Source organism: Bos javanicus, chromosome 3 (assembly GCF_032452875.1).
Source record: "Bos javanicus breed banteng chromosome 3, ARS-OSU_banteng_1.0, whole genome shotgun sequence".
Taxonomy (NCBI): Eukaryota; Metazoa; Chordata; class Mammalia; order Artiodactyla; family Bovidae; genus Bos; species Bos javanicus.
The window spans coordinates 110,209,057-110,236,030 of NC_083870.1; the positions used below are offsets into that span (position 1 = coordinate 110,209,057).

The window sequence follows — 26,974 nt, forward strand, 5'->3', positions numbered from 1 at the left end:
CAAAGCCTTTGCTTAGATGATAGCCAAAAGAAATTTGTATCATTCCTCTTATAAGAGATACAAACTAAGCAGTTCCTGTTCTGGAAGTGGTAGGCTCCCCCATCCTGACACTCCTAAGTGCTTCTCACCAGACATTCTAGTTCTCCCTACTTTGGGGGCTATGGTAGACTTGTACTGCCCTCATTCCCACTGCATTTTCTGCCCCCTATCCCAGGTCGGGTGGGCCATATAGTTGGCTGTGGCCAAGAAACTGCAGAAGTTAAGAACCCTCCAGAGACTTCTCTGTTGGTTGGATGGTTGACTCCTCGCTTCCAATGCAGGGAGCGTGAGTCTGAACCCTGGTCGAACAAAGACCACAAATGCCTCGGGGTGTAGCCAAAACAACTCCCCCACAAAAAAAACACAAAATAAATAAAAACCTCCCCAGGCTTTCTGTGTTAAAAAAAAAAAAAAAAAAAGCAGATCTCCAGAGTTCTTTTCTCTCTGCCTTGGGGCCAGCAACATTCCAAACAGAGACTGGGTTCCAGAGTGAAAATGATATGATGACATGGAGCAGAGGCTGTAATTTACCTTCAATGGACACACAGCAAGAGCAAAAAAAAACCTTTGTTGTTTTGAGCCACTGAGAGTTTGGGGTTGTTTTAGACTGCAGCATAGCCTAGTTTATCCTGAATGCTACACCAATTACTTGAAATCATCCCTCATTCAACATTAAAGGGGTCCATACCATATACTGGCGTCTTCCCAGGCAAGATAACCACTATAAGTTGTAGGCCCACATACGTCATTTTCAGGTGTTTAAACATGGGCTCCACGCTGTCGGCACCTTGTGCGTACTTGCAAAAACATGGCTGACCCTGGATGGGCATTCCTGCATCCTTAGAGATTTTACGGAGCTGGTCCGTGAAACTCCTGTTAAAATACAACCGGTGGCACAGTGCTTTCATTTCAGGGCACATTCTTAGCATTTAGCTCCCTCTAAGATATTTCTTTCAGTTCTGTAAATTTTTAGCCAAAATTATTAACAAACAAACAAAAAAAGCCCATCTTTAAATGGTTGCCAAAAACAGCCTAGAAGTTCTATCGCTGCAATTATAATGCAGAAGATTCTGTATTCCTAAACTATCAGATTATCATTTGGAATTTAAAAAAAATTATGCCTCAGCTGGGCCTCAGGGCCTAGAATAGCATTTCTATTCAAAGAATTTCTTTAAACGTTCAAGTCAGTGATTCAGGATCAAAGATAAAAGCAAGGTCAAAATTTCAGGTAACGTGTATTTTGGCAAGCCAGGTACAAGAATAGCTGGGTAAACTTGTGTTCAATTGAGAACACTGAAACACTCTGTCACAAAATCACCATATTTAGGATTATATTCAAACTCATAACAGATTTGATTCCGTAACAATGCCAAAGAAAACATCATTTTAAGAAAAAGCAAAATTCACAGTCAAGTTTTAAATTTTAGATTTGAGAAGTTACTCCAGTCTATGTAATAAAGTTTTCAGGATAATTTCTTTTGTGCATTTGCCAACATTTTGTAGGATTCCTTTCTTTCACCCTAGTTCACTTTTCCTGTGGTAAGTTTTCCACCCTTGTCACTAACTTCCTTTATATAGATAACTGCATCTGTAAGATGTGAACCAAAGATCTGAATCAGTGACCTTGCAGTAAGACAAGCTCCCTAGTTAATTACAATGATTAAAAATGAACTAGTTTTTATCTTAGCTGGAAAGATACAATTAACCCCAAAGGAAGCTTCACTAAGAACTCAAGAAATTGCCAATCAGCACCACTTCAACCTTGTTAGTCATAGATTTCTGCTCTAAATGTAGGAAGCTGAGTCAGATTCTCAAGGTAATTCCCAAGTTTGCAATTCATTATAAGAACAATGTCTTTTTCCTATAGCCAGATGGTGTCACTATAGGAGTCAGGGATTCAGTGCCAGTGTACACAGCACGTTCACATAAAGATGGTATTTTCATATCTGCAAGGGATATTACTAAGCTGAAAATATGAAGATACTCACTTTAGTAAATCTTCCCTACATTGTTTCTGAGGCGCAAAACAAGCAACTGCCCAAACTTTAATTTCAATGCCAGCATAAAACTGCTTTCCTCGCATGTCCCAGACACCCTGGTTGGGTGTGGCTACAGTTTTATTCTTTAAAACAAACAAACAAAAGAGAAAAGACATTACAATCTAAGTCCATTTTAAAGTTGATGAGAGGATACGTAGAACTCTATTTGATATTAGTCAAAAGACAAAAAGCAGCAATGAGCAAAGCAATGGGTCAATTCAGTGTGGTATTGCTGGAAGAAACTTGCTGAACAAAACAAAGGCTTACCCGGCCCCCGTACTGCAGCATTGGTGCTGGAAGAACCCTGCCTGTGAGCTCTGTCATGTCGTTGTGGACAACAACACCAAATTCTTTAAGGTATGGGTCAGGTCCACCCACCGTGCTGTTACTCTTCACCTAAAGAACAGGAAAGCCTGCATATATAAAACCAAAGAGTAACTGTGTCCCATCCGGCATTTTCTATTGCTTCTTTTTTTAATCTGAAAGCTAGCTTATCTTAAAGACCATGCCTTACTGACCAGTCTACTGATTTCTTCCTGTCGGTCAGGAGCAGATCTTGCTGTGGCCTTGATCATCGTGGAAGTCTGATTGTCTGTGAGCTTCTTTATACATCGCTGTCCTGCCACTATATTACAAACCTATCAAGAGGCAAAGAGGAATTAGTTTGTGTCTTGGGCTTCTGTATCTTAATATTTGCTGAAGTGCAGCTTACATCTTCCATTTCCAAACAAATGAAAATTCTGCTATAAGGTGAAGTTACCCATCCAAAATACTTCAGAGATTAATATTATATTCTATCACTAGTTTAGAACATGACTTGAAAACACACAAGCACACATTCAAGAGATTGGCAGACTGGAAAAGAAAATTTAGTTTAGCTTACCTCAAGTGGCAAGTATGTATGCTTTTGTTCTTGTCCCACTTGGAGACAGGGAAGATGGGGGTATTTCAGCTGCAGATTGTACTTCTGCTTAAAATATTGAGCTACTGTACATTCCATAGCTTGACCATTTTCTAACTGTAAGGGAAAACTATAAGAGAGAATATCTTTTTAGAAATTTCTTCATGCTCTTTTTTTTTTTTTAAACAAGCAAGCAAACAAAAGCCTACTAACATTTTCTACCTTGACCAGTCACTTAAAAAACAAAGGTCAATCTTTATTTAGCCATTTTCACTTAAGCCATCTTAGTATTTAATCAAGACAGCGATTGTGTTGGAATTTTCCATGTTTGTTGAAGCTAGGATGAGAAAAAAATTTAATTAAAATGGAAAAAGAACTTATATTAAGAAGAAGCTGCAGAACCAGAAAATACAGATTCACTAAAGGTCCGTTAACACTTATCAATATAAATACAATCTCTTGCTGGCTTTTTTTTTTTTTTTTTGCTGCACTGGTCTTAGTTGCAGCATGCAATTCCCTGACCAGGGATCAAACCTGGGCCCCCTGCATTGGGAGCATGGAGTCTTAACCACTGGACCACCAGCAAGTCCCTCTTGCTGACTTCTTACAGATGCTGCTGCTGCTAAGTTGTTTCAGTCATGTCCGACTCCGTGTGACCCCATAGAAGGCAGCCCACCAGGCTGCTCTGTCCATGGGATTCCCCAGGCAAGAACACTGGAGTGGGTTGCCATTTCCCCCTCCAATGCATGAAAGGGAAAAGTCAAAGTGAAGTCCCTTAGTCGTGTCTGACTCTTAGCGACCCCATGGACTGCAGCCTACCAGGCTCCTCCGTCCATGGGATTTTCCAGGCAAGAGTACTGGAGTGGGGTGCCATTGCCTTATCCTCTTAGAGATGAGTAAATGCAAATAAGGTCCTGGACCATCCACATATGAGTTTTAATTGCTAAGAGAACTTCTGGTAAAATGAGTGCAGCATAGTTACTGGGGTCACATTTTTAGATCCCCAAACCAGGACAAATATATGTGGATTTGGAGGCCATAAAACCAAATACATGAACCTGAGACCATGTCAAGATACTTGATACAAACTGGAGAATGTGATTTAAGAGACTCCTTATTTGGCTCTTCCAGGAGACAAATTATCTCAAACAACTTGGCACAATAATACCTTTAATCTTGTTTTTTAACTGTTAATGTCCCATGAAGTAATAATGCAGTGAGGATCATCTATGTGATATTTAAATCTATGTGCTTTTAATTTTTAAGCAAAAATTATATAGTTCTATAAGTTTAATTATTCTTATCAGGAGTGCTGTGCTGTGCTTAGTCACTCAGTTGTGTCTGACTCTTTGCGACCACATGGACTGCAGCCCGTCAGGCTGCTCTGTCCATGAAATTCTCCAGGCAAGAATACTGGAGTGGGTGGCAAACCCTCCTCCAGGGGATCTTCCCAACCCAGGGATCAAACCCAGGTCTCCTGTATTGCAACCAGATTCTTTACCTCTGAGCCACCAGGGAAGCCCATTCTTATAGAGTAACATGCAGTAATTAAATAATGAAAAAAGACAGGATGTAAAAAAAAAAAAAACAAAACACAAATGCTATAATCTGTCACTATAACAAATGCTATATTGACTTTTATTTTCCCTAGAGAATATATTCAATGGTATAACACGAAAAATAAATAGAATACCACTTTATAACTCAAGAAATTCATGTGACGTGTACATGAATTCATACTGAAGAATGTATTCAAATCAGACTGAATTGATATACTACATTTATCTAGAGGCCACTCTAAAATTTCAGTTATCTAGAGCAAAGTCATGCAGGTGATTTTGATTACACTTGTTTGAAAAAGTCTTCTTAGTAAGTATGTAAAATAATGTAAAGTTAATATAGTTAAGTTCATGCTCTTAGAAAAGCCAATATTTATATTTATGCCAGACATGAGTTTAATGATCTTGATTACAAGAATAAAACTTACATATGTGGTAATTTTAAAAGCACTTTCATATATATTTTCTCATTAGGCACATTTCACAGTGGATTAGAAGTTAGGTGATTAGAAAAATGAAATTGAGGAAGGATAAATGAATCTGCTGCTGGAGGCATGCCATACACACTGACAGCTGGAAGAAATGACAGTTAGCTACAAAAGGGGGGAGAAAAATCCACATAAAACTCAAAGCAATATATATCTTCCCATGACAGCTTTTATGACATACAGTTCTTAATAGATCCTTTTGGGCCATGCATTGAGAATTACAACACTAGAATAAATGATGTTTATAATGATGACTCTGCATCATTATATGAAAGTTGATCTATGTTCAGCATACTTTAAAGGCAAGGAAAACATTTTATTAGTATTTCTATGAAAAACATTTAAAAGCTCTTTAAAAGCTTTGGTGTTTAAAATGAAGATCTGGGTGAGTTTTTTAATTATAATGTGTGTGTGCTTGCTAAGTCATTTCAGTTGTGTCTGACTCTTTGTGACCCTTTGGATTGTAGCCTTCCAGGCTCCTCTATCCATGGAATTCTTCTGGAGAGGGCTGTCATGCCCTCATTCAGGGGATCTTCCTGGCCCAGGGATCGAACCCATGACTCTTGTGTCTCCTGCATTGGCAGGTGGGTTCTTTACCACTAGCGCTAAAATGGGATACCAATTTCTCAAATTATTATAGTAGCTTCCTTCGATACAAAAAATGTAATGGTACAATTTTAGATGTGGTTAACATAGCATCTGGTCCCATCACTTCATAGGAAATAGATGGGGAAACAGTGGAAACAGTGTCAGACTTTATTTTTTGGGCTCCAAAATCACTGCAGATGGTGACTGCAGCCATGAAATTAAAAGACACTTACTCCTTGGGAGGAAAGTTATGACCAACCTATACCATATTCAAAAGAAGAGACATTACTTTGCCAACTAAGGTCCGTCTAGTCAAGGCTATGGTTTTTCCTGTGGTCATGTATGGATGTGAGAATTGGACTGTGAAGAAGGCTGAGCGCCAGAGAATTGATGCTTTTGAACTGTGGTGTTGGAGAAGACTCTTGAGAGTCCCTTGGACTGCAAGGAGATCCAACCAGTCCATTCTGAAGGAGATCAGCCCTGGGATTTCTTTGGAAGGAATGATGCTGAAGCTGAAACTCCAGTACTTTGGCCACCTCATGTGAGGAGTTGACTCATTGGAAAAGACTCTGATGCTGGGAGGGATTGGGGGCAGGAGGAGAAGGGGACGACAGAGGATGAGATGGCTGGATGGCATCACTGACTCAATGGACGTGAGTCTGAGTGAAGTCCGGGAGTTGGTGATGGACAGGGAGGCCTAGCATGCTGCGATTCATGGGGTCGAAAAGAGTTGGACACGACTGAGCAACTGAACTGAACTGAACATACGTTTGATGACTGGCTGGCCGTCTCGTCACATTACACACTCGATATTTTCGTTTCATCTGTCCACAATGGGTCACCTCAACTTTCAGACCTGAAGTTAAAAAAAACATCAAAACATCAGTAGTAATTAAAATCATAGTGACCACAAAAAAAAAAGATTTGAAGGTTTTCTTCAGGAAGGCATGACATTGTACAAGACAAAGTTTGCAAACATATGGGAACAATTTCATCATGCATAGCCAAAAAAGCCTCAGCCAAGCAGAAAAAATTAGAACCCAGATGAGTGAAGACTAGCATCCTACTTAAATGTATTACTTCATTCAATAAATATATATCATGCATCAATAATGATTTAGTGCTTACTTAGTCTTAGACCTAGAGGTAGCCCTAATGAAGCTTATGGTATAATGAGAGAAGATAGCTAACAAGTAAAGAAGCAAAGAAATTCTGAGGATAAACAAACTTGTATTATTGTATTAATCTGAGAAATCTGAGACTCACTCATCCTGATCCTTCTCTAGGCTTCTTCAGGAAGCCAGGAGGAGGGCCACCCTGAACCCCAGAGCATAGAAGGAAGACACAGGGGAATGCAGAGAGATGAGGGATGGGGGAAGGGGAGCAAGAACAGCATGTGAAGTTAGACACCTGGGGAAACACACACATGCCCACACACACACACACAGGCGAGCACCAGGGGTATCCATCTCTGCCCCAATCAGAGAACACTGGGGGAAGATCACAGAAGGAGTGGGCGCCCATGAGACATTTCAGTCCTTCCGTTTTATTAAAATAGAGGTTTTCAAGTAACTAAAAGTAACAGTTACTAAGTGCCTGACATGTGCTAGAAGTTTATACACCCAGTTGCATTTAATTCTCACAGCAACCTTACAAGATTCATATTATTATTTTTACCTTAGAGATGAATACACTAAGCCCAGGGGTGTCTGGGCTTCCATCTGTAAGACAGTGCTCCTTGGACCACACTGAGCTGCCTGACCAAGACCACAATGATGCAAATACCTACCTCTGATTTCTTTGGTAAACTTGACACGCTGGGAGTCTGTTAGAGGTTTGGTTTGTTCATTGATGTTCTGAATGTCTAAAACCTCACACATGAACTCAATGATAGGCTGAGCCCGGTAGAAAGCAGTTGCAGATACTAAAACAGAGAAGGATACTTAGCTTCAGGGAAAGGGAAAAGACCAAAAAACCAGCCCAAAGAGTAAATGGTAACGGAGTTCCATCCTACCATCAATATTGAGCATCATATTCCACATGGCAGGTCTCACGGACTGATGAAAGCCAAACCAAACCTCCCTGCCCCCTCCCAGAGGGTGGTAGTAACCTTCAGGAGGTGAGAAAAAGGAGCGACCCACTGGAGTGTACCTGAAGAAACAAGAATTTGCATGTTTCACAATAAAAACTTGAAAGGATCTTTCATTTCACTCTCAACTTTGCAAACTGAAACCAAGTTTGAACTATGACTTATGCAGAAGTCATGGGCACCAATGCAACCTACCAACAAAAGTCTGACATTTGTGGCAAAGAATTCAAACTAACCTCATGGAGGGAAGGTGTCTTGTGATAACATCAAGTGCTTGAACTGAGTCATCTGGGACTTCATTCAAGTGCCCGGCCAAAGCTTCTAAAAGTAACTGAAGGCTCACAACTGATACCCACTGAACAGACACTTTAAAGGTTTGGTCTTTACCCTCACCTGGAAGGGTCACTTCCATATCAACCTAAGGAAAAATACATATACAGACACATTTACAAAGGCTGAGAGACCCCAGGAATAGTCAATATAGTATACCTATAAGGATATCTAACACTTTCTGTAATTGCTAAACATTGGAAACAACCTATGCTCCATCAGTAGGGGGATAATTTAATATTGAATATTATATAATAGTTAAAAATAAAGTAGATGCTACAACATAGATGAACCTTAAAAACATTATGCTAAGTGAAATAGCCAGACATAAAATGACAAATATTGTATGATTCCTCTTATATGAGGTACCTAGAAAAAAATTAATAAAGACTAGAACAGTGGTTACCAGACATAGGGGAGGAGGAAATAGGGAGTTGCTGTTTAATGCGTACAGAGTTTCAGTTTGGGATGATGAAAAGTTCTACAGATGGATAGTGGTCATGGTTGCATAATAATATGAATATATTTAATGCCACTGAATTGTAGTCACTTCAGTCGTGTCTGACTCTGTGCGACCCCATAGACAGCAGCCCATGAGGCTCCCCTGTCCCTGGGATTCTCCAGGCAAGAACACTGGAGTGGGTTGCCATTTCCTTCTCCAATGCATGAAAGGGAAAAGTGAAAGTGAAGTCGCTCAGTTGTGTCTGACTCTTAGCAACCCCATGGACTGCGGCCCACCAGGCTCCACCGTCCATGGGATTTTCTAGGCAAGAGTGCTGGAGTGGGGTGCCATTGCCTTCTCCAGAATTGTACACTTAAGAATGGTTAAAATAGTAAATTTTATGTTATATATTATTTAACCACAATAAAAAAAATTTTTTAAGTAAGGTAGATGGAAATATCTCCCAGATATATTGTTAAGTGAAAGATGAAAAAATAAATCACAGAACAATATGCAAACAAATAATAATATATATAAACATGCAGAAATGGGCTTCCCTGGTGGCTCAGGGGTAAAGAATCCACCTGCAATGCAGGAAACAGGTTTGATCCCTGGGCCAGGACTATCCCCTGGAGAAGGAAATGGCAACCTACTCCAGTATTCTTGGCTGGGAGACCCCACGGACAGAGGAGCTTGGCGGGCTACAGCCCATGGGGTCGCAGAAGAGTGAGACACCTCTTAGCGACTAAACAACAACAACAGCAAGCATGTGTAAATAGCTAATGCACATAAAAGTACCTGAAGGGACACACACCGGACTATTATAGTAGTTTCCTCGGAAAATGAAAAGGGATTGAGGATTCGAGCAGGTGGGGAAGCAGGAAACCATAGCATTTCTAGACTGTCTGAATACACTTATAACGAGTATATAATTATGTATTGCTTTTAAATTTTAAGAGCAAATGTCTTAAAAAGTTATTGTGGTATTATAAATACTTTCATAAGTGAGTGTTACACAATAATTTACAAGTAATAAAAATTCTACTGTTCAGATTCAGGTGGCACTTTCACACTGTGAGAAAGTGGGAACATATGTAAAGATGAAATTAGTTCAGTTCAGTATCTCAGTCGTTATCTGACTCTTTGCAACCCCATGGACTGCAGCACGCCAGGCTTCCTTGTCCATCAGCAACTCCCGGAGCTTATTCAAACTCATGTCCATAGAGTCAGTGATGCCATCCAACCATCTCATCCTCTGTCGTCCCCTTCTCCTCCCACCTATCTTTCCCAGCATCAGGGTCTTTTCCAATGAGTCGGTTCTTCGCATCAGGTGGCCAAAGTATTGGAGTTTCAGCTTCAACATCAGTCCTTCCAATGAATATTCAGGACTGATCTCCTTTAGGATGGACTGGTTGGATCTCCTTGCAGTCCAAGGGACTCTCAAGAGTCTTCTCCAACACCACAGTTCAAAAGCATCAATTCTTCAGTGCTCAGCTTTCTTTATAGTCCAACTCTCACATCCATACATGACTACTGGAAAATCCATAGCTTTGACTAGACGGACCTTTGTCGGCAAAGTAATATCTCTGCTTTTTAATATGCTGTCTAGGTTGGTCATAATGTTTCTTCCAAGGAGTAAGCATCTTTTAATTTCATGTCTGCAGTCACCATCTGCAGTGATCTTGGAGCCCCCCAAAACAAAGTCTGGCATTGTTTCCATTGTTTCCCCATCTATTTGCCATTAAGTGATGGGACCAGATGCCAGGATCTTAGTTTTATGAATGTTGAGTTTTAAGCCAACTTTTTCACTCTCCTCTTTCTCTTTCATCAAGAAGCTCTTTAGTTCTTCGTTTTCTGCCGTAAGGGTGGTGTCATCTGCAAATCTGAGGTTATTGATATTTCTCCTGGCAATCTTGATTCCAGCTTGTGCTTCATCCAGCCTGGCATTTTGCATGATATACTCTGCATATAAGTTAAATAAGTAGGGTGACGATATACAACCTTGACGTACTCCTTTCCTGATTTGGAACCAGTCTGTTGTTCTATGTCCAGTTCTAACTGTTGCTTCTTGACCTGCATACAGATTTCTCAGGAGGCAGGTCAGGTGGTCTGGTATTCCCATCTCTTTAAGAATTTCCCACAGTTTGTGGAAATAATCAACCTAAATTCTAACAGTCAATTATTGATTAATTAAAAAACAAGAGAATATGTACAGAATAACAAATTCTATCATCACCATGAGAAACAGCTTTAAGAATTGAATTGTCATTAGAAAGGGAAACATCTTTGTCCTATGTAATTACTACTAAATGACCTAGGTCTAATAAACATTTCTTGCTGTTAACACTTACCCTATCCCGTCCAATTGGCAGTGGATGTGCTGTGTACATGTTTCTTTTGCCATCATAGCCAGGCTGCCGATCACCAAATATCTGCATCTTGAAGTGCCGCACCATTGTATCTACTACCTCCCTTAACAGTAATGGAGACAGTGGAGGTTAGCTCTGAGAAATGGTGGTGAACAGGAAACTATCACTATACCTTAATTATCTAAATTCGGGTCAAAACTCCTTGGAGGACCTCCCTGGTGGTCCAGCAGTTAAGACTTCCTGGAGAAGTCTTGAGACTTGGGTTCCTGGAGAACCCAACCCAGAGGGTATGGGTTCGATTCCTGGTTGGGGAGCTAAGATGCCAGCAATACTGTAACAAAGTCAATAAAGAGTTTAAAAATGGCTCAGAACAAAAAAAGAAAAAGATGACCCAGGCCAGTTCTGCCTGGAATATGAGGATCAAAATTCTTTGGAAAAAGCAAGAGTTAAAGTTACAGATTCAAATAATTAAAAAAAAAAAAAAAGCAAGTGAACAAAAGCAGTCATGGGATGACAACACAAAAGGAAGGAATAAAAGGAAAGAAGAAAATTTGCAGCACCTTCTCAAATTCTTGCTTTCGAAAATCCTCTCCTATGATAAATAGAACCTTATAAGAGTAACCTATCTTAGGTATCTAAATTTGGCATGTTCATAACTGAATGATAATACATTCGTTATCAAATATGCATCCTTATTCAAGTACACTGGTTTTGGAAAAAAGAGTGGGCAGACATCTGAGGATCAATAAATCTAAGATGCATCATAGTCAACAGACTAAGGCAACTCCTTTGACTAGTGCTGCTGCTGCTAAGTCGCTTCAGTCGTGTCTGACTGTGCGACCCCACAGGCAGCAGCCCACCAGGCTCCCCTCGTCCCTGGGATTCTCCAGGCAAGAACACTGGAGTGGGTTGCCATTTCCTTCTCCAAGGTATGAAAGTGAAAAGTGAAAGTGAAGTCACTCAGTCATGTCCGACTCTTTGCGACCCCATGACTGCAGCCCACTAGGCTTCCCTGTCCTTTGCTATCTCTTGGAACTTGCTCAGACTCATGTCCACTGGGTCAGTGATGCCACCCAACCATCTCATCCTCTGTTGTCCCCTTCTCCTCCTGCCTTCAACCTTTCCAAGCATCAGGGTCTTTTCCAACGAGTTGGCTCTTCGCATTAGGTAGCCAAAAGTAGTGAAGCTTCAGCTTTAGTCCTTCTAATGTCGTATTATATGCCAAATTGCTTCCAAGTAGTATAAAGAAGGGAACATCATAAAATTTCCTCCTCCCATAAAATATCCCCATTCCATTACTAGTGTAGTTTCTTTCTTTTTAGAATGAAAGCGTTTCTCTCAATCAAACATGAACAGTGTTTTGTCATATACACCAGATCACACTGTATGCAGGATCTAAGACTAATGCAGATGTGGGGAAACTAGAATCTACTGTTTAAGATAGATAAAAGTGAATCTGTGAGACTTTGGAATGCTAAAGTCAATGAAAAATCAGGTGCTATGTCTCACCAATATTAGTGAGCCCATGTGTGTGAATTGTATCTTAAAAGTCAAAATAAATCACAACTGGCTAAGGCACTGGGGCTTCCCTAGTGGCTTAGCAGTAAAGAATCCACCTGCCAATGCAAGAGACACAGGTTAGATCACTGGGATGGAGAAGATGCCCTGCAGAAGGAAATGGCAACCCTCTCCAGTATTCTTGCCTGGGACATCCCATGGACAGAGGAGCCTGGTAGGCTACAGTCTGTGTGGTCACTAAGAATCTGACATGACTTAGCAACTAAACAACAACACACAAAAGGCTAAGGCATTAACACTACCACAAACGAAATCTGTGGGAAAGTCATATTTTTTCAAACTAAGTCATGCAATTGCAAAAAACTGATGGAGAAATATAGTTTCATACATTCCCAATTTTAAAAAGTTGACTTAAGAATAGTATATTTTCAGACTGAGAGGGTAATTTCTTATCTTACATTCTTCAAATATAATCATAAAATTTTACAGTAAGAAAACATATTTTCACCTCTATTCTCACTTAATTTTCACAACAACCTGTGAGACAAGCAGTGCAATAATTTTTCTCAAAGAGAAAAAAATAAGAATTCAGAATGGCAAGTAACTTGCCCCTGGTCACACAAGGATTAAATGGCAGAGTTGTATGACCTTGGACAAGTTACTTGCTCTCTCACATCTATTTCTTCATTTGTAGGATTACAATAATCATAAAGCCCACCACAAAAATCATCATATTAAGTGAATAAGTACACATAGACAAGAACAGTGCTTGTCATGCAATAAGCCTGCTCCTTGCAGGACATTTGGTCCAAAACATCCGTGAAACATTTGGTCCACATCAAGAGGGCCTTCATATTCAGCTCTGTCCAAAACAAAAATCTGGCATGGGCTGAATATGTTCACAGAGGTTTTGAATAGGACCAAATTTCAGGGACCTTTTGACGTGGACCAAATATCTTATGGATGTTTTGGACGAGACTATATGGCTGCGGGACTTCCCTGGTGATCCAGTGGCTAAGACTTAGCGTTCCCAATGCAGGGGGCCTGGGTTCAATCCGTGGTCAGGGAACTAGATTCCACGTTCACAACTAAGAGTTTGCACAACTAAGAGTGTGCATGCCGCAACGAAGATCTCACGTGCCACAGTTAAGACCCGGTGCAGCCAAATAAATAAATAAAAATCAGTATTTTTTAAAAAGGGGGCTTCCCTGGTGGCTCAGTGGGTAATCTGCCTGCAATGTGGGAGACCTGGGCTCAATCCCTGGGCCAGGGAAGATCCCCTGGAAAAGGAGATGGCAACCCTCTCCAGTATTCTTGCCTGGAGAATTACATGGACAGAGAAGCCTGGCGGGCTACAGTCAATGGGGTTGCAAAAGAGTTGGACACAACTGAGCAACTAACACAAACATTTTTTTTAAAGGACTCTCTTAATAAAACAAAAGGACTAAATGGCTGTTAACCAGTGCTCAAGGATATAACTCCAGGAATCTTCATTTCTCTTGAATCATCAAAATTTTCCACTCTACTGAATTATTCTCTTAAGCATATAAATATCTATAATTTCTCTCATCTTAAAAACACTGAAATTTGACCCTTCCTCCTCATCTGAGCAGTACATTTCTCTGCTTCCCACTGCGTCAGTCTCTTGACAAAGTTGTCTCTAACTGCTTGTCTCCATTTTCTCTTCAATCTTCTCTCATGAGGCTTTTTCTCCTTCAAAACTACTCTTATCAAGGTTCCCAGTGAGCCCCACATTGCAAAATTAAATGCTCCTTGAACATTAGATGATCAATTCTTTCAGCTTAAAATAGGTTCTTCCCTTGCCTCCTCACTCTGCCCTGGTTTTCTTTCATCCCAGTGGCCTCTCTCCATGCCACCAGTCTCCTTTGCTGATTCTTCCTCATCTCCCCAGTTTGCAAGCACTGTTACCTCAAGACTCAGTCTTGGAGTCTCACTTTCTTTAACCACACTCACTTCCTACATGATCTCACCCAGTCTCATGGTTTTACCATCAATATGCTGATGACTCTCAAATGTCTGTCTCCAGCCTGTAACCTGGCCCCTGATGATGGCCCCAACCTCATTTATTCAACTTCCTGCTTGAGGTCTCCACTGGGATGTCTAGCAGACATCTCAATCATAGCATTTCAAAAACTACAGCTCCCCTGACCTGCCACCCCTGTTGCCTCTCCCATAGTTTTCTCCATTTCGATACATGGCAACTCCATCTTTCCCTCTGCTCAGGACAAAACCCCTGGAATTAGCCATGATTCATTTCTTTCATACCTCACCTTTAATCCATCAACAGATGTTGCTGACACCACCTTTAAAATATTTGTAGACTCTGACCACTTCTTATCACCATCTCTTTTACAACCCAGGTTAAAGTCACCATCCCTTTTCACTTGAATCATTACAAGAGCTTCCTAATTGATTTCTTGGCTTTTCAGCCTTAACTGCCAGGCTCCATCTGGAACACAGCAGCCAGAACGATCCACCATTCAAAATCTAAGTTAGTCATATCAAATGTCTACTCAAAACCCATCTAATCAGAGTAAGCGCTAAAGGCCTAGGACGACCTACAAGACTCTGCTTGATAAGGCCCTTAGGAGTTTCTCTATCACTCTCCCCCTCACTTACTCCAGCAATACAGGCTTTATCTGCTATTCCTTGAATACACCACGCAAGCTGCTACCTCTGCCTGGGGTTCTGTTCAAGGAGCTATCCCTCACCTCCTCTAGGTTTCTCCTCAAATGTCACTTTTCAGTGAGACTTTCCCTAACTACACTATTATAACATACATACACACACACACACACACACATATTGTGTGTATATTACATGTACATATAATATGCACATACATATATACACACATGCATGCATGCACACCTCTTACATAATATATGTGCAACACATATACATGCTTACTCGCTCAGTCATGTCCAACTCTTTGCGACCCCATGGACTGTAGCCCGCCAGGCTACTCTGTCCATGGGGATTCTCCAGGCAAGAATACTGGAGTGGGTTGCCATGCCCACCTCCAGGGGATCTTCCTGACCCAGGGATTGAACCCAGGTCTCCCGCATTGCAGGTAGCCTCTTTACTGTCTTAAGAGATACATATTTACAATATACATATATACCATATGTATGTATCTATACATACACACACACATAAAATCAATGGCCCATCCTCAATCTGTACCTTCCATCCTTGTTTTATTTTTCTTCATAGAAGTTATCATCAGCTAGCAATAATATGTTTTATTTGTTTATTCATTTATTTTTGGACTTTCCCCCCGTTATAGCATAAGTTCTTCGAGGGTAGGAACTGTTGCCTGTTTTTTCATGTTATATTCCCAGGACACAGAACAATGCCTGACATACAATGAGCACTATATGTTGAATGAATCAATATTAGCCATTACTATCACTTCTATTACTGTTGGTTTCAGTTATACAACAGTCAAACAATTAAAGGCTTACATGAGACTGAACTATACCAGAAAGCCAAAAAATTGATCTACAATGAGAAAAAAATCAAGCCACAAAAAAATATTTCACTTGACAGTAAAAGTATTCTTGAAAAGGCAAGAACTATAATATTAATGACTGTCTGAGTATCAGTGAAGAAACAGAGACAAGGAAAGTGAGTGATCTCAGCACACTAGAATAAGATCTGTTATAGGGCTATATCTTCACCCTTGGTAAATTCCTGTTATACAGACCACAATACTTAAATCATCCTATCTAGACCCCTCTTGGATAATGCTAGAATTAAACAGAGCTTCTCTCTGAGTTTAATTTCTTCAATACCCCAAGATGATTCTTCTGTCTTTACACTTACATTTTTCTCATGTCCAATGCCAACACTTAATAATAAAATTTGAATTTCCAGATAGTTCTATTTTCCATGGATATCAATGGTTTCATCTACTTCTTATAAATTTATGCTACCTTTGGACAGTGAAAGAGGGACAATTCTTCATTCATTATTTACTGACTGAAGGATGATATGTCCAGTACTCTGCTAGCATCTATGAAGGAGAACCAAGTATGAGATAGCATATCTGCTATCAAGAAACTCACTGTCTTAGGGAAAAACAAAGCTTACATGTTAAAAGAGTTTAGAGAACAAGATGATTCATAATAAATAAACTATGTGTATTTAAATACATATAGAAGTCTATTCTTTTTAATCCTTACCTGTTGACTCTACGAGGCCGTTTTTCTGGTTTAATATCCACATCATAGTGATACACATCTATTTTGGGAATCTGAACCTGGAAATGGTTGGCTAACAGTCGAATGGGTTTTCCGACAGTTCCAAGGCCAGGACGACGAGGTGGCTGAAACAGGCTGGCTGGAGGTCCTGAAGAGATTGAAAGATTATTTGATGTACTATTGTTTGTGAAGGATAATATTCCCTTCATCATGATGATGATGATAGCTACAGTTGGGAATCCCCTGGCAGTCCAGCAGTTAGGACTCTGCACTGACAATGCCCAGGACCCAGGTTCAGTCCCTGGTCAGGGAACTAAGTTCCCACAAGCTGTGCAGCCCAGCCAAAACAAAACAAAAACAGCTACAATTACTGTGATCTTATACTTCACTGAACATACTCCGATATAAAAAGTTATGTCAAAAGCTTTTTGGCCTAAGATTCTCTAGATTTCTAAATATTTTTTCCATGCTGCTATTATTTTGAATAAGGGGGATGTCAATAGTAGATACAATATGATGAACTCTCAGATGCACTCTACTGTCTAAAACCTTTTATCAGTATCAGTAGATCTACAGCTAGGCTTACAAAATTGTATGCATTTTAAAATAAAATCATCTCTAAACTCTGGAGGCCATCATCAGTTCATGCTGGAGATGATCCATTAATCCTCCACAAATTAGCTTGATTGTTATAGTTTTGTACAGACTGTCAGAGATTAAACAGCAGCTATCTTTATCAATTTAATTGCTAATTTGGATAGTGAAACAATACCAATGAGGCTACTTTCTTCCTTATAACCTGATATTTTAAAAATCTGGACAATCTGATATTTCCTGACCATAAGATTTAGTTTATTTCTTCAACAAACATTTATTCATTTATTCCATGTCTAAGCTGTACTGTAGATTCAAGAAAAAGATAGAACCTCTGCCTTCAAGGAACTGACAGTCTAGACCAGCAGTTCTCAACTTGGGGGAGCTTTTGTCCCCCAGTAAACATTTGCCAAATATATGGAGACCTTCTTGGTTGTCACGAATTGGGGGATGATACTGGCAATGCACACGACAGCCCCCCAAAATATAGAAGTATTCAGTCCAAAGTATCGAATAGTACTGAGGCTGAGAAACCCTGGTCTAGATAGAGCAGTCATTCCAAATTATTCTATTGATGGTTTACAAGATATTCTATAAAAAAAGAAAGGTTTCCATCAGCTAAAAAAACCCTACATATTCTCTTCCCTTCTTAAAACTCCAATATATATATTATCACATTAAATTCTCTAACAAGTCATGTAATAAATAAGCTTGTTTAATTTATCATTTACCTGACTTATTTTTCCCCAGAACACACACACATGCACACACACACAACTCTTTCTCTGTTTTTAAAATCAAACATCTATTAATAGTCAGTAAATTAGGGTTTAAGGAAACAGTCTGGGAAATATCTGTCTACAGAAAACCTTATTCCTTTCTGATGATATTGTCAAATAGACACTGGTCCAAAAAATAAACACTTTTTCTGCTATGAATAAGTGTTGAGTAAAGTGAGCTGAACTTACAAAGGAAAGTTACAACAGGTTCTCTTGTTGCAATGGTATTTTACCAGGAACAAAGACAATTCACCAAGGAGAGAACACTTTGAAGTAAGAAGCTGTTCTGGTCCAATATCACTTAGGAAAATCAAAGCAAACACTTCAATGAAATTTGTGTTGACGGATCACCACACACTAATTCCTAAAATACTGAAAATCTTTTCATGTATTAAATTCACTGTTCATTCTTTCTGTGAATTATACTCGTCCTTCAAAACTCTGGTCAAGTGCAACCTCCTTGGAAAGCTTTTCCAGACTCTCCTAGGCTAGAGGATGCATCTTCTGTGTCCCCAAGATCCTTTGTATAGGGAACACGTGGGACAAGTATCTAGAAACAACTTGTTAAATTACTGTTTCCTTCACTAGACTGTAACCTTTAGAAAAAATGGACTTCCAATTCAAAGTTATCTTAAAACCTAATTCAATGATGAGCACATTGTAGGAATTCAATGAATGCTGAACTGAACAGTACTAATAATCTCTGTAGCAGTTTCAGATAGAAACGAAACATAAATCTAGTCATTTCTAAAATTAAAGGATTATTTTTCATTAAAACAAAAGCACATAATTTATACTAAAAACTATTTCTTGGAGTTGAGTTCCATTTCTAGTGAACAAGGGGATCTACTCTGGGTGTGATAAAGCATTTATAAACAATGTAAGAAGTAGATAATAAATAACATCAGAGGTGGACAGGTATACTGAATTCACCCAACTAAATCATATAGGTAAGTCAGCCTTGCATATTCCAAGATACATTTAAGCAGTCACTGTATCACAAATCCAGCTTTATGATAGAAATTTACAAACAAAAATCTGGATCAAATGACTTGCCCAAGGACATATGACTTGGATTTTAAATCACAACTAGAATCTAGGTCTCCTAACTCCCAGTTCAGGGCTTTTTCTTCTTCAGTATATTTCACAATCCTATGGCATTTATACCTCTCAGAAGTACTTGATGCTCTTTAAAGAGACAGAGTAAATGAAGGCAGAGTAAATGAAGGAAAGGGATTAAGAAGTGGAGAAAAGCAAATAGTGTGTTTCTTTTCCATGGCAAGAGAGAAAAGTTAGAAAGTGAGTGATCATTCCTTTTAATAAGTTTAGAAGATTTATTTAGAAAAATATATTCTAAACTTTTCCATCCCCAAAGCTGGTTTCTTTGAATTTATCAAGCAACTTCTGAAGAAATAAAGTCTGGAACCAAACTGCCTGGGTTTCAACCTTGGTTTTACCACTCCCTAACTGCATGACCTAGGGCCAGTTTCTTAGCCAATCAGTTTCCTTATCTATAAAATGGAAGAGTTATGATAATAATAGCACCTATCTCATAAGGCTATTGTGAGGATCTCATCAGGTGATGTACATAAAAGGCTTGATGTGCCATGCTGCATCAGAGAAGGCAATGACACCTCACTCCAGTACTCTTGCCTGGAAAATCCCATGGACGGAGGAGCCTGGAAGGCTGCAGTCCATGGGGTTGCTGAGGGTCGGCCACAACTGAGTGACTTCACGCTCACTTTTCACTTTCACGCATTGGAGAAGGGAATGGCAACCCACTCCAGTGTTCTTGCCTGGAGAATCCCAGGGATGGGGGAGCCTGGTGGGCTGCCATCTATGGAGTCGCACAGAGTCAGACACGACTGAAGTGACTTAGCAGCAGCAGCAGCCATGCTGCATGGACTGTAGCCTGCCAGGTTCCTCTGTCCATGGGATTCTCCAGGCAAGAATACTGGAGTGGGTTGTCACGCCCTCCTCCAGGGGATCTTCAACCCAGGGATGGAACCCACGTCTCTTTAGGCTCCTGTGTTGGCAGACGGGTTCTTTACCCCGAGCGCCACATGGGAAGCCCAAAAGGCTTAACACAGTGCCTCATAATGGTAAGCACTCGATATGTGTTAGCTATTATGACTGCATTTGTATATAAATGTTACAGTTATTCCTCAAAGGTCCTCATGTTGGGAGCATCTCAAGAACTTAGTGACAAAATCTGAGAATTACATCTTCCAAAAAGGTAACTCAACACAGACTGGATGAAGTCAGCTTAACAGAAGAGGAGGGCATTAGACTAGAAGCCAGGTGATCCAGACTCATCCTTATCATTTAGCCTTGAGCCCCAGATATAGTCACTTACGCTCTCTGAACCTCATCTGTAAAATGGGGATAATACCTTCCTTACCTACCTCACAGAGGATCAAATGAACTAACAGCTAAGAAAGCATTTTCCAAACTGTAAAGCACTGTAAAAAATAAATGTTAGCACACTGGTAAAGAATCCACCTGTCAATGCAGGAGACATAAGAAATGTGGGTTCAATTCCACATTGGGTTCAATCCCTGGGTGGGGAAGATCCCCTGGAGTAGGAAATGGCAAACCATTTCAGTATCTTTGTCGAGAGAATTCTATGGACAATCCATGGTGTTGCAGAGTCGGACACAACTGAGCACGCATGCACTATTAATATGACAATGTTAGTTACTCATCATGTCCAACTCTTTTGTGACCCCATGGACTGTAGCCCGCCAGGCTCCTCTGTCCATGGGATTCTCCAGGAAAGAATCCTGGAGTGGGTTGCCATTTCATCCTCCAGGGGACCTTCCCAACCCAGGGATCGAACATGGGTCTCCTGCATTGCAGGCAGATTCTTTACCACTGAGGCAGTAGGGAAGCCCTACTATTAATATAAACAAAATAAATGGTAATCTAATCTAAAACTTCCTAGTTGTTGTTAGAAATTGAAACTGGGTGAGAGAGAGCAGAGCAAGACTAAACATGCTTCAGTGATTATTCAAGTGAGGAGGGAACAGTGCAACAGATCTATGTGCTTCAACAAAGAAGCAAGAAAGCTTCTCCAGGTTCTTGGCCTGGATGAAATATCCCACAAGACTAGCAACTCCCTTTGCTCTGATTCTATGCTCAACAAGCAGCTTCTTGTTATTAATTGGGTTTCCAAGGTACTGTGACACCAAAAATGGAGTTTGCTAGACAGCAGGCAAGAAAATATTCCAACCAACAGAAAAGATCTGTGTTGGCTCTTTCATTAGTGTCTTGTAAATGTGGTTAGTGAGAATTAATTTTCCATAATCCTGGGTGAACTGATAAGCCCTCAAACCCGCAAAAGCTAAAAACAAAAAGAAAGTCCCTGGGATGTTCCTAACACCACCAGATTGATCTTTTCTGTGAAATTTAGTTTGTATACAGTTACAAAGCCTCTTTCAATATCAGCTCATAAAGCCAACAGTTGACTCAATTATGACCTACTAACAGGGGAGGGAGGAAAGAAACATTTGTTGAGTATTTTCAATGCATTAGTATCTACAAGACTTCTCACATACATTACCTTATTTCATTCTCACAGCAATCTTGCAGGACATAATTATTACTACCCTCATTTTATAGATGAGGAAATGAAAGTTCAAAGGAATTAAATAATTTGCCCAAGGTTATACAACTATTAAATTGCTAGATTGGATTTGAACAGAAGTCTGTTACATTCCTAAAGACCAGATCCTGCTTTTAGCTGGGAATGTAGCTGAAATAACCCAGTGTAATACTCACATTGAGGTTTATCAAATAATATTAATGTGACAAAACCAATTTATTTTTCAGAGGCATATGAAATTTGACTATGAAGTCCTTTAAAAAATACTCTAAGCAGCAAATAAAGGTGGAGTTGGATCATTCAGCCATGTAAACAAGTTTTAGGTAAACACACCTTCAAAGTTTTCAAACTCAAATGGTAAACTGAGTTTTCTATGCACTAAAAAAACGAAATGCTCTACAACTAAGTCAACTATGTAGATAAGGCATAATATTAAAGTTAATTCTAACACAGACCCCCTAAACCCTGACCTACATTAGAAACTTGGGATTCCAAGTGGGAGCTCCAGACTTCAACCTGCAGGGCATTTGTTACAACCTGGAATAGTTCTTCTACTTTGGGCAAAGTTGGGGAGATAACCAGAAGCCATTCATAACAACGAGGAATTACAGTTTCAAAAGCACTTTCTCCTTCATTTGATCCTCACAACTAGTTCTAACCCAATTAGAAGATACTCAGGGCATTAAAGCTTGAGCTGGAGTCGCCGGTGGGTAACTCGCCTGTCACGGAGGCGCTAGGACAGACCACTGCGGGTCTGCTGCGCAGAATGACAGGTAGACACAGGCATAGATACATATTCCTCGAGACTTCAGGGCCTTTGAGAAAGGGTGGGCACTTTGCCCCTTGCCTTCAGGGCAAAGGAGAAGTGTTTAGGGGAAGTTCTTCTTCCTTATCTGACGGCTCTGGACTGTCTGCCAAGGCAAAGAAAAATAGGGGTGCGGCCCCAAGCCAAAATATCCCTGGTGGTGGAGTCCTTCCCGGTCCGGTCCGGGCCAGGCCCCCGCTGCGTACCTGGCACAGTCGTTCCTTCTGTGACCCAGACTGGCCTCGCCTCCACCCTGGAGCACAAACCACCTCCCTGAGGCTGGGTCAGCTCTCCCTTCTACCTAGGGGCGTGGGTCACCTTCCTGGGCCTCCCCCTCCTTAGACCTAGAGAACTGGCTCATCTCTCCAGGCTGGGGCGCGGAACCCGTCCCCCCGCCGCCCGCCTCCCGAGGCCGGGGTCAGCTCCCTCCGCCTTGTGCAGTGAGGCACGGCCCCGTTCCCCCAGGCCTGACGGCCCAACCCAGGTACGCACGAACCGATCCGGGCCACCCGGAGCGGCCAGCCGTCCCGCCCGCCCAGGCTTCCCGGGGTCCGGTCCGGGTCCCGGCTCGAGCGCGCTCCTCACCCGGTCCCAGCGCTTCCATGGCGGCGGCGGGGGCCGCCTCGCCCCGGTCCCCGGCGCCTCCCGCTCCGGGCCCCGCCGCCGCCGCCGCCGCCGCGTAACGCTTGATCTCCGGAATGTTGGCGCTCGGGGTGCGCCGCGGAGACGCGGGCACTGGGCAAGGGGCGGCGGCGGCGCCCGGCCCGGGGACAGGGACCCGGCTCCAGCGGCTCTTCCGGCCTCAGCGACAACAAAAACAATCCCCGCCGCAGCCGCGGCTGCCAGCGGGAGCGGGAGCGGGAGCCAGCGCGCGCGACCGCCGGGCGGGGAGGGGGCACGGGGCGCGGGGCGCGCGCGGCCCGGGGTCCCGGCTCACGGAGGGGGCGTGCGCGGCCCGGGACGCCAGGTCCACCCAGCCCGGCGTGGGGCAGAGGCGGGGTGGGGAGGGCGCGGGCGCGCGCCCGAGGAGGGCAGAGCCCCGAGGACTTGTCGGAGGCGCGCGCGCCCGCCCGCACAGCCTTGTGGCCCCGGGAGGCCTTCTCCCGCGGGGCTCCGGGGGGGGCCTACGCACTATCCACCCAGAGTCTCCCAACACCCGGTGGCCGGAGAAAGGTCGCCATTCCAGACTCCGCTGATCAGGACACAGCTCTGCACTTTCGTCGGTGGAAAGTGTCTTGAGATTCACATCGGACACCTCTCCTCCTTCCTCCCACCTCGGACCACTTCTTTCTCTTCTGTCTCCTCTTTCTCCACTGTCCTGGGACTGAGAACACCGAGGTCACACGGACGCAGCAATTTCCTTCTATTTCTTCATCCAAGAGTGTACCCCTAGGTGCCCTTCCCGACTCTTGTAGCCGAAAGTACCACCGGAATGGACTATGATAATGATGCATTCTCTCGTTGACTATGCCCTCTGCTCAGCAAGTCACCAGCCACTTCAGAGAGAAAAGTTTTGCTTTCTTGGATGACTTCACGATGGCAGCCAAGAGTCAAAGGAGCAATTCCCAGCTCCATGGTCAGCCCAGTAGACCCAGCATCTGGGACTTTCAGTTGGGACTTTGAGTTGGAGAACATAGGACAAAAGCAGTTTCTAGTCTTCAGAATAAGGCAGCGCTCCCGCTACCAGTTAAAAAGGTACAATGTGTATCTCTTGTATTCCTTTGCTAGAGCTGACATTACAAAGTATCAAGGACCGAGTGTTTTAAACAACCAAAAGTAATTTTATTGCAGTTATAGAGGATAAACATCCAAGATCCATTGGTTTCTTCTGAGAGCTCTCTCTTTGGCATATAGATGGTGTCTTCTTCTCCCTGTGTTTTCTCATGGTTTTTCCTCTATATACAGTCTATGTCCTCTTCTCGTAAGGACGTCAGTCACTCTGGATTAAGGCACACCTTACAGATTTCATTTTACTTTAATTACCTCTCTCTCTAAAGACTCTCTCTCCAAATACAGTGAATTCTGAAGTAATGGGACTTAGGAGTTTAATGGTGTGTGAATTCTTTGGGGGCACAATCCATCCCATAACATGTGTAGTGATATAGTCATTTGAGCATCTACAATGTGCAGCCATAGAGCCAAGAAATTTTTGTATGATAAAAATGATCTAAACAAATATTCAGGACACACCATGGCCAGGCACTGTGTTATGGGCTTCACATGTCATTTAGTCTTCTCAACCACCTGTAAGGTAGGTATTATTAAGGAAAGTATTTGTACAGATGAGGAAACTGCACCTCAGGGAAGCTAAGAAAGTCAGGCTCTGCAATACATGATACAGCTGAGAAGCATGGAAAAATTGGAGTTCTAAATCCTGAGGTCTAGTGCTGACTGATTCCATCCCTGGTTGACTATAGAACTGAGACTTTTAATCAAGTCACTAGACCCTAGTCTGTTGATACCATACTCCAAGTTCTTTCCATAGCACCATGGTGCTTCTCTGTTAAGCCATATATTAACTGAAAACTATGATAGGGGTCAGAAAGTTTGAAGGGGAATAAGTACTCACTAAACGAACAGAGTAGTAGACAGTTAAGAGGGTAAGGAAAACCGACTAAAGGTCAAGTTTTGAGTTAAATCTAATAGCCACCTCCCTTCCCTTCACTCCAGGCTAAATTTTTGCCTTTCACATAGTGCTGGTAGCTTCCAGCCTGGTTTGAGACTGACTTTCCCCCTCTCACTTCCTAACAAATTTCCTGCCATATTCTATTTGGTATGCTGAGCAGAGAACATAGCTTGTTTCCTGTACTGAAAATAGCCTCAGAAACCTCAGAGTATGCAATGTACTTGGGCATAGTCTGGACTGCAGTGCCTCAGTCCCTCAGTCTCTCACCCTGTCATTCTTGACTGCTGTGAGGATCTACATTCTTCCCAAACTCACTCCCTTTCAGGCAACTACTGCCCCCTTTCTGAAGACCCTTCTGACTGAACCCCCAAACCCAAAGTTCTATAGTCACTAAACTCCCCTAAACCTCAGTATGTTTGACAAGCTGTCCTTCCACTTCCTGCTGTGGCTGAGAAGAAGCTGTGCCCCAGAATACCACTTCCCCCTCAGCTCTCTCTGATGGTGCCTGCTCATTCTCCCACACCACACACATTTACAGGACAGGGTGGGGGATGAGTGTAGAATTGACAATCTATTTGCCACGTCCCCACTTATCCCCCCCCCCACTCCCCGCATGTCACCAAACCTTGAATTCTCATTCTCGTGTTAAAACCAGTTACCATCTTATCAGACTGCTACTACAGGGTTTCCCTTGGTAGTATAATTAGCTCAGCTCTTGGTCTTATGTCTCAATTCAAGACTGGTTCCCATTACATTATAAATCCTTGAGAGCAGGACTTATGCCTTATTTGGGTATTTGGGTTTGTGTTTCTGTTGCCTAACATGTTGTGTTGTTGTTGTGAAAGTTGCTCAGTGTCCGACTCTTTGCGACCCCATGGATAGTAGCCCACCAGGCTCCGCCATCCCTGGGATTCTCCAGGCAAGAACACTGGAGTGGGTGCCATTTCCTTCTCCAATGCATGAAAGTGAAAAGTGAAAGTGAAGTTGCTCAGTCGTGTCCGACTCTTCACCACCCCATGGACTGTAGCCTATCAGGCTCCTCTGTCCATGGGATTTTCCAGGCAAGAGTACTGGAGTGGGGTGCCATTGCCTTCTCTGCCTAACATGTTACTTGGCACCAAATGCCTGTTTGGGGAAATGTATAGAATAAATAAATGAATGAACAAATAATGGGTAAACTGTGGGAGCTAGAAATGGTCCAGCGGAGGGGCTTAGGTGGAAAGCTCTGGGTGAATTCCCAGCTTCTCCAGAAAGCAGACTTTCCAATCTGGGTTCACATTCTAGTTCCACAGCATACTAGCTCTACGAACCTGGGACAAGCCCCTTCACCTACTGCTGAAGGATGTTGTGAGGAAGAAGTTAAACCATAGATGTGCATGTTCCTGGGTGTATGGAACAGAATGATTGCCCTGCTAAGTCACTTCAGTCGTGTCCTACTCTGTGAGACCCCATAGACGGCAGCCCACCAGGCTCCTCCATCCCTGGGATTCTCCTGGCAAGAACACTGGAGTGGGTTGCCATTTCCTTCTCCAATGCATAAAAGTGAAAAGTGAAAGTGAAGTCACTCAGTCGTGTCTGACTCTTAGCGACCCCATGGACTGCAGCCTACCAGGCTCCTCCATCCATGGGATTTTCCAGGCAAGAGTACTGGAGTGGGGTGCCATTGCCCACAGTAGTAACCAATTCTCCTCCTTGCCCTCCTTTCCCACAGCTAAAAGCTGCTCCCCTGCTGCTGTCTTGCTGTCCCCTGAGAGACAGTGAGCTTATAATCTCAGCTCTGTCCTAGAGAGGGGAGCAGAGCCGTCAGCGACTGAGCGTGTTTACACATCCTATGTCTGAGCCGTCTGAGGACGGGCACTTGGCGAACCCGTCTGAGAGTGAGAGCCAGAACTCGCTCAGTCAAGGTTTATGAATGGCACTGGCCTTCTCGAATGTATCAGTGCTCCCCCCTGAGACCAGATGCTGCCAGAGGGAGCCT

General features: G+C 42.3%; 1 protein-coding gene across 5 annotated transcripts in view; it reads right to left on the bottom strand.

Annotated features, from left to right (window-relative positions):
* LOC133244857 (protein argonaute-4) overlaps positions 1–23,367 on the bottom strand; it is a 38,002-nt gene extending 14,635 nt beyond the window's left edge. The window contains exons 1-12 of one of the 5 annotated variants that reach the window (XM_061412543.1): positions 22,956–23,367; positions 16,571–16,736; positions 10,827–10,947; positions 7,940–8,121; positions 7,629–7,765; positions 7,404–7,538; positions 6,383–6,470; positions 2,962–3,109; positions 2,597–2,716; positions 2,346–2,474; positions 2,028–2,161; positions 728–912 (exon numbers count right to left, since the gene is read on the bottom strand). In XM_061412543.1, the coding sequence (XP_061268527.1) occupies positions 728–912; positions 2,028–2,161; positions 2,346–2,474; positions 2,597–2,716; positions 2,962–3,109; positions 6,383–6,470; positions 7,404–7,538; positions 7,629–7,765; positions 7,940–8,121; positions 10,827–10,947; positions 16,571–16,736; positions 22,956–22,974 (1,564 nt within the window). In that variant the 5' untranslated portion in view covers positions 22,975–23,367. Of the gene's footprint in view, positions 1–727; positions 913–2,027; positions 2,162–2,345; positions 2,475–2,596; positions 2,717–2,961; positions 3,110–6,382; positions 6,471–7,403; positions 7,539–7,628; positions 7,766–7,939; positions 8,122–10,826; positions 10,948–16,570; positions 22,914–22,955 lie in introns of those variants that run through there. The other 4 variants (XM_061412542.1, XM_061412544.1, XM_061412541.1 and 1 more) reach the window with 4 other exon arrangements.
* Between the last annotated feature and the right edge of the window lie 3,607 nt (positions 23,368–26,974).